This window comes from Enoplosus armatus, chromosome 24 (assembly GCF_043641665.1).
Source record: "Enoplosus armatus isolate fEnoArm2 chromosome 24, fEnoArm2.hap1, whole genome shotgun sequence".
Lineage (NCBI taxonomy): Eukaryota > Metazoa > Chordata > Actinopteri > Centrarchiformes > Enoplosidae > Enoplosus > Enoplosus armatus.
Window position 1 is genome coordinate 12,617,036 of NC_092203.1, and position 8,337 is coordinate 12,625,372.

The window sequence follows — 8,337 nt, forward strand, 5'->3', positions numbered from 1 at the left end:
AGTCCTGATGCCGTGTCGTTGTGTGTGTGTTTATATGAAATGTGTGTGTGTTGTATGTGAGCGCGTGTCGCAGATCAGCCGGTTAATCCTCCCCCTCTCCTCCCCCACATGCAGAAAGAAAGAGAGAGTCGGCCTCCCTCCTCTTTGTCTATCTCTCTCTCTCTCTCTCACACACAGCTGCAGTCTTTGTCTAGCTCGCTCGACCCTCCCTCCTCCCTCTCTCTCCCTCTGCCTCCTCAGACAATGAGCCTTCTGCTGCCACAGGCTCCGCCCACCAACACACACACACACACACACACACACACACACACACACACACACACACACACACACACACAGAGGTGTGTGTAATCTGATTCTGGATCAGCTGTTTTCGTTAGGCTGAAGTAGATTATTATTATTATTATTATTATTATTATTATTATTATTTAACACTATGTAAATATATTTATGTATGTTTTTTTCACTTCTGCATAGATTCATTTTTATTTTTTCCTTTATCAAAGAATAAAGACATAAGTGTATTAATTTAAAACAATGTTGAAGAGCACTATGTATAGAATAAAGCATATACAACAACAAGCATATACCTGTCGATGAGTACATGTGTAAATATTAAAACACTAAATATAATGAATAATATACATTTTAAACGTTCTGACATATTAAACGTAATTACACATCAGTCAGTACAGTTATACATGTTATAGATTGTCGACGTAAACATACATTATTATGTTATTTTTATACTATTATTAAAGTTAATAGTGTTGCTATTAAATAATAAAGTTAGTATGTTTCTGTCTCTTCAGACTGAGAGCGAGTAAGACTGACTCGCAGTTTAACAAAGTAAAAGTTTTAACTGATAAAACTTCAATATTTCAATCAGAATAAAACAGACACCTAACCCTAACCCATATATCATCAGTTGATATAATATAAATTATTAATGCTAATCATTAATGCTGAACAACAGAGTAACTGACTGAATATCCTTCAGCCATGTTTTCAAACTCAATTTAAAATTTTTAAAAGTACATCAGTACTCTGATACTCAGTGGTAAACAGCTCCCTCTAGTGGAGCTGCAGCTTGTTACAAATTCATCAAACAAAAGGTGATACACAGGATATTATTATGATGACAGAAAATATATGATTTTAAAACAAGTATGAACACTGTATTTGATTATTAATTTGACTGGTTGATAAAATATTAACTGAATGAACATAGAAAATCTGTTTCTTCGACACTTTCAATTAACTCTATGATAACTGTATATATAACTCTATAATAAGTACTATAACTCTGTGATAACTATAATGACTCTAATAACTCTATAACAACTCTCTAAATGACTCCATAATAACTTTGTAATAAGGATATATAGCCTAACTATATATGTATATAACTTGACATAACTATAATAAGTACTATAACTCTGATAACCATAATGACTAATAACTCTTTAATAATGTTATATATAACTCTATGATTACTATGTATATTATAATATGTCTTTATAGAACTCCATATATAACGCTTTATAACGTTAATAACTGTGTAATAACTCTTTATGTGCTGTCACCTAAATGAACCTTATAGTTAAACTGTGTATGTGTCCAGGTGTTCCCAGGTGTTGTAGTATGAAGCCTTCAGTGTCTGGGAGCTGATTAATGTCTGATTATATAATCCTCTGTAGCTGCTGCTCATCTCTGCTGCAGGCTACATTAGCCGCGACTAGTATAACACACCCCAATCTACCACCACTGTTAGGGTTAGGGGCCAGCTTCATTGTGGGTAATGTAGGCAGCAGGTTTTGACCTGATTGTGCTGCATCGATTCTGAAAATGTTCTCAGTCTGTGTACAACAACAACAACAACAATAATCTGTGTAATAGTCCTTGAATCTTATTCACTGCAGCTTTAAACTGTTTCAGCACCGCGGACAGAGTCTCTGCAGTAGCCCCGCCCCCTCTGATTCAGTCCATCAGGCTGCGTCACGGAGAGACAGACATTGTAGAGAGAGAGACAGGTAGAGACAGAGAGGGGGACACACTGACACCGATACACCGGGACCGACAGACAGAAAGACAGACAGGCTGGAGGACAGACGGGTGGAGGAGTGATGGAGTTGCAGACAGATTTCTATTTGGCCTTCCTGATGGATTTTTATTTTTAACGTTTTAACGCTCGGACCGGACAGACAGACAGGCAGGCAGGCAGGCAGCTCCTCCTCCGCCGCTGCAGAGAGGCTCGCGCCGCACGGTCCGGTTGTCGTCATGGGAACAGTACTGTCTCTGTCTCCTGGCTTGCGGAAAGCCGCGGCTCGTGGCCCGGAGAAGCTCGCGGAGCTCGTGGTGCAGAAGCCGCTGGAGTCCCGTGACGAGGATGAGGAGAAGGACGGGAAGAAGAAGAAGAAGAAGCGGCATCCAGTGCTGCTGCACGCGCTCAGTTGGAAGAAACGCCTCGTGGCAGCGCGAGCCAAGAGGAAGGGCGGGAAGAAGGTGAAGCCCGCTGTGTCCGAGCCCGGGCACGTGCAGCGGGAGCAGGCGTCCACCGACAGTCGCCACAGAACGCTGAAGGCCGGACACAGACACGGACCCATCCCAGTACCTGTACCCACTGTGCCGGAACACACCCAGAACCCGAACCAGGCCAGGCCGGACCTGATCATCTCACCACGGAGGGTGGTGGTGCAGGTCGGTGTGTGTGTTTTATTTTTAATAGAAATGGACACACTGATTCAGTTCAAATTAAAGATGTCACCAGTAAAATGTTTTTTAACATCTAAGAAATGACAATGATAAATAAAAAAACAAATGGCATCACCAGTGACATTAGAGGTTTAATAAACCTTTTGTTAACTGTTATTGTCTTAAAACAATTTCTAAACATTTATACATACTGCACGGAAGCTACTAAAATAGTGAATAAATAATTAAAATAATGAAAGCTGCAAACTTCAGACTCACCATATGAAAAAATGTGATTAATTATTGTATATTTCATATAATTAGTTGTTACAGAGAAACAGTTTATCATTCGGCAAGGTTTTTAATTTAAATTAAATGGTTACTATAGTGGCGAGTTTTTGTGTGTTTTTTTTTTTTGTTAGTGTTTGTTCCGATATTTCTCTTAAATTTGGATGTTCATTAATGAAAAAAAAATGTGTCCAAACAAATACATAATAAAGTAATGAAAACAGCATTTAGGAAAAATATAATTGATTAAGAATCTACACTGAAGATGTTCTATCTATAATCTACATTGAGAAAATTCACACTTGATTTTGAAAATATCAATTTGTTTTCATATGTCTTATTTGAATATTGTTCATGCAGAATCACATTTATATTCATTATTAAATCAATCAAAATGTCAACTTTTTAAACGCAAAAAATGACCTAAGACCAGTTGTAAAGATGGTTGAATGTAAGTTTGATGAAATTTTAATAAAATAAAAAGAAGTTGTCAGTTTAACAGTTCTTGATAAAATCAAGGGAAGTATTTCATAATGTTCAGGTTTCTGTCGGTTTGTAACAACGATTCTTCTCAGTTGTTTCTACATGTTGGTGAAATGTTTAAAGCTGCAGCTCCTTCAGTTCCAAACGTCACCAACAAAACTGGAAAAATCTTCGTAAAAAATATCAGAAACTATTTTATTTATTCATTTAACTGTTATATTTTGATGTCATGGCTGTGTTTTCCTGTCCTCTCTCCTTGTCTCCTCTTCTCTGTCCTTGTCTCCTGTTCTCTCTCCTTGTCTCCTTTCGTCTGTCCTTGTCTCCTCTTCTCTGTCCTTGTCTCCTCTTGTTTGTTCTTGTCTCCTCTTCTATCTCCTTTTCTCGTCTTCTCTGTCCTTGTGTCCTTTTGTGTCTTCTTGTCTCATGTTCTCTCTCCTTGTCTCCTCTTCTTTCTTCTTGTCTCCTCTCCTCTCTCCTTATGTCCTGTCCTTTCTCCTTGTCTCCTCTCATCTCTCCTTGTCTCCTCTTCTCTCTCCTTGTCTCCTGTCCTCTGCAGGCGTCTACAGGTGAGCTCCTTCGTTGTCTTTCAGACTTTCTGTGTCGTCGTTGTGCCAAACTGAAGGAGCTGTCGTCCAATCAGATTGTGCTGTGGTTCAGAAACGTAGACAGAGCGCTGCTGGTTCAGGGTTGGCAGGTCAGTGTTTCTGTGTGTGTTTTAGTAGAAACTGTGATCAGCAAAAAGACCTCTGCAGCTGGTCTCCAGACCTCTGCATGTAGTCCCCAGACCTCTGCAGTCCCACCCTCAGACTTCCATCAAATTTTTTACTATTTACAAATTTACACTAAATCCAAATACTAAGTATATATTTAAAAACACTGGCACTTTGAATGTTTGACAAAATCTGTCCATAGACCAGCCACACGCTGTCAGATTGGTAATAAATGAAAGACACTACTTCACAGTACTGTCAGTGTCTGTCTTTGTTAGAAGTAGTACACTTTTGTCCCATCTCTGTAGTATTGATACTGTCCTCTCTGTAGTAGTACTTGTGCTGTATCTGTAGTGCTAGTACTCTTCTCTCTGTAGTACTACTTGTGCTCGTCCCCTGCAGGACCAGTGCTTCATCAGTCCTGCCAGTCTGGTCTTTGTGTACCTGCTGTGCAGGGAGGCGGTGGACGAGGACACGTCTTCAGAGCAGGAGCTCCATGCGACCTTCCTCACTTGTCTCTACCTGGCCTACTCTTACTTGGGTAATGAGATCTCGTACCCCCTCAAACCTTTCCTGGTGGAGTCCAGCCGTGATGCATTCTGGGAGCGAGCACTGGAGCTGATCGACCGGCTGAGCACTGACATGCTGCGAATCAATGCGGACCCACACTTCTTCACCGAGGTGTTTCAGGACCTGAAGAACCAAGGAGGAGTGAGGGACAGGGAGAGGGAGAGGGCGAGAGAGAAAGAGAGGGAGAGGGAGAGAGAGAAAGAAAAAGAAAGGGAGGAGAAGCAAGAGAGAGAGGAGGAGAAAGAAAACGATGGAGGAAACAGGATTGATGATGTAGATCGTTAAGAGAAATGAAAGAAAGAAAAGAGAAAGAGAGGAGACCACAGTGTTTGTTAATGAGACTCGCCCAGCAGCCAACGACCCGTTGAGGTCTGAATGTAAACCGGCTGCACCTGCAGCTTTAACGCCATTACCATGGCGACTGACGAGCAGTCTGACGAACAGTCGGATCGATTGTGACCTTTGAGCTGCTGCTGAAGAGACACTGAAACATGGACACTAGCTCACTTTAACTGCATGCTGTCAATCAAAACCAACAGTATCTTCTGATTGTACCATTGTGGATGTAGACGAGTTACCATAGCAACCTTACATCTGATGTCCAGCCTTATTTTGTTTAGTTGCAAAGCTGAAGAAAGCTTAATGTGTCAATCAGTTCTGTACAGAAGGTATTTATTTATTTATTTATTGCGGGGGGGGTGCAACAGAGACAGAAAACATCCAGAAAGTCATTGAGAACGTGGAAATCTACATACAGCACCAACCCTAATGCTCCTTTTCACAACAGCAACTTAAAAACCTGTAAACTGGAAGTTTTAAGAAACATGTAAGTCTTTGGTTTGTTGGTTCTGGTCGTGTTTGCAATGTGTTTTACAAACATTTAAGTGACATCACTTCTATGTTGTATTTGGTGGGAGACTTCCTATCAGTTACAAGAAGTATAGCCGATATTGATTTCCTTTCATGTGATGACATCACATAACTCTAACCCTAACCCTGATAAATTAATAGAAAGTGTCAAGCTGTAGCACTCAGACAGAATGGATCAGAGACCATCCAGACCAGTTGATCAGTTATCATTGAGGAACGTAACCCTGACCTTGCTCAAAGTGAGAACAAAGGAAACAAAAGGAGAACCCCTAACCCTAACCCCCAGTAGATTCACCTGTTGTTGCAGGTTTTTAAGTTCCTGTGGTGGAAAAGGAAGAATACTGCGAGATGATTATGTCATGAGAACAGTCAGATATGTCGGGGACCTCCATGAGATAATAGCCCTTCTTAGAAATAATTAGAAATAATGGCACTGCTCTGTGTGACACTGACTTCTTTCAGTGAAATTCAAACAGTTTAAACTGATTAAAGGCAACAGTCTGCTGAAGTGTATTTAAAATATACTTTTCTGAATTTTCTCCTGCAGATTTCTGTTTTTATTTTCACTCAGTTTAAGAAAATGACCCAACAGATTTAAAGGAAACATCTGAAATGTATTCCTGAGATTATTAAAACATCAGATGATCATATATGTTCCAGTAATACCTCAGTTTCTTCTCATTTTCCTCTGTTTATGCAACAGTTTCAGAATTCAAATGTGATGTAACCTGAGTTAATTTTTGTAACTTAATTTCCTCTAAATATATCTACAAAATACTTCAGTCACGTGACCAGACACAAGGTTTACACAGAATGAATTAGATAAGATTCATCTAATTTTGTGAGCGTCGCAACTCCCAGTTAGTGAAACACGAACTCCGATAGATCTGGTCTTCGATGAGTTTATTGTAACAAAGCAAAGAAAACTTTCTACTGCTTTAAAGTCATGTAGAAGTTACAGTGGTTACCAGTTGACCAATAAATTTCTCTCAAATCAGTATCAAAGATGTTATTATGAATGTATTTTTTCTGAAAATTCCAATAAATCAAGAAAATATGGAAGTTTGAAAAGCAAACAAGCATGATTCAGTCGTGGTAAGTAAACATTGATGTCAAGCTAATTTACATTTCTTATAAAAGCAAAGTTTAACAGTTGCTGACTCATCATTCACTGTGTCAGTTGTTGTTATTTAAGGTTAACCTCTGACCACAGCCAGGATCACTGATGATTCCAGGTGCAACAAATCACCACATCTAATAGTGATGTCACAGTGTCCTGGAGTACACCTGTACATCACTGCAGCCAGGTGAGAACATAAACAGTAGTGGGGTGTGATGCTTACAGCTGGTAGTCACTGTTAGTTCTGACCCTACATGATACACACAGGGAAGTGGGAAATGTAGTTCAGCTTGAATGAAAGATTCAAAGATTGATTGCACAATCAGAGTAGCTGGTCATGTGATTTGGTGATGTGGGTTTGATGTTTTCTGTCACCTGTTTTCTTGTCTGAAGGCTGAATGTAAAACCCGTTAGGTGAACTGAAATGTGCCAACGGTTTTTATATAGAAATCAAACCACTGACATAAACAACACGTGTCACCTGATTGTCTGTTGCCTCTTATTTTGTCTCTTCACTGTCACCTGATCCAGTCTACTTTCTTGTGTTGTCTTTTATTCTGTTTTGTTGTCTGTAGCTGTGATGGTGAAGACACTGTTGTAAGGTCAGACACTCCTGCCTTCCATCTTTTTAAACACCACAGGAGTTCAGCGTCCATAGTTGTAGTTATTGTCTGTAGTCTAATCACAGCTGTAACCACAGCATGTCATAATAATTAGCCTCCACTCCACTGAGCTGTGAGTTATCTAACCAGTTTGACCAGTTGACCAGTCTATGGTCATATGTAGGTATTTTTAAAATTGTAAGGAATTATATCAAATTTTGCTGTAGTGAGTGATGAAAACTGTAATTGCTGGTTGTAAAAATAGGATCACACAGAGTTATTGTGTAATCCAATCCACAGATGTGTTACAGCAGCTGTGTGTGTGTGTGTCACTGTAGTGAGTCATCACTGCATAACTGCTCCGGTTTTTGAGAATAACAGAGACAGAGGTCACATGATGCACTTCAGCTTGCTGCTGATTGGTCTAAATTTGCTGCAAAGAGAGAGATAGAGATAGAGAGAGAGAGAGAGAGAGAGAGATTTTAAAGAACCAATGTGTGAAAAGTCTCCAGAGAAAGAAGAGACACAGAGACAGGCAAAAGGAAAAGCAAATGATAAAAACACATTGAGAGATAAAGTGAAAGAGCCAACGAGTGATTTCCTTCAACTTGTGTCCTTGATTCCTTCACTTGAATCTAACCTGAAGCATGATATGTCTGCTATAATACGGTCACTGGCTTTTCAGCGGTACTAGCCATGAGTCTGTAGGACGTTCTGTTGCGGAGATAGGATTGTGAGAAATTCCCCATAGGGATTGTGAGAAATTCCCCATAGGGTATAGGGCTCAAAAGAGGTATGTCCACCTGGACATTAGGTGGACAAGTGGACAAGTGGATATAAGTTGAGATAGCAATGTCGTAGAGAGATGGAAGCAAGCTCTACCCCCACTATATCGGCTACGGGGCTTCCATTGGTGGCATCCCGGAGTGTGTGGGAGTTTCCTGTGTTGAGCTACGTCACTTCCTTTGGCGTAAAAAGTTTGTAACTCGGGAAGGGAAGG

The 8,337-nt window shown here is 40.1% G+C and overlaps 1 protein-coding gene across 1 annotated transcript; it reads left to right on the forward strand.

Moving 5' to 3' along the window:
* Positions 1-2,280: 2,280 nt before the first annotated feature.
* Positions 2,281-5,030, forward strand: LOC139306462 (cyclin-dependent kinase 5 activator 1-like). The gene is made up of 3 exons (XM_070930318.1): positions 2,281-2,700; positions 4,022-4,159; positions 4,578-5,030. The coding sequence occupies exons 1-3, from the start codon at positions 2,281-2,283 to the stop codon at positions 5,028-5,030; spliced, it is 1,011 nt and encodes a 336-aa protein (XP_070786419.1).
* Positions 5,031-8,337: the final 3,307 nt, after the last annotated feature.

Bases quoted from the DNA above. Each gene is read 5' to 3' on its own strand.
- LOC139306462 (XM_070930318.1), top strand. From the start codon at position 2,281: ATGGGAACAGTACTGTCTCTGTCTCCTGGCTTGCGGAAAGCCGCGGCT. The intron at 2,701-4,021 runs GTCGGTGTGTGT...TGTCCTCTGCAG, and splicing joins CACGGAGGGTGGTGGTGCAG to GCGTCTACAGGTGAGCTCCT. The intron at 4,160-4,577 runs GTCAGTGTTTCT...CGTCCCCTGCAG, and splicing joins TGCTGGTTCAGGGTTGGCAG to GACCAGTGCTTCATCAGTCC.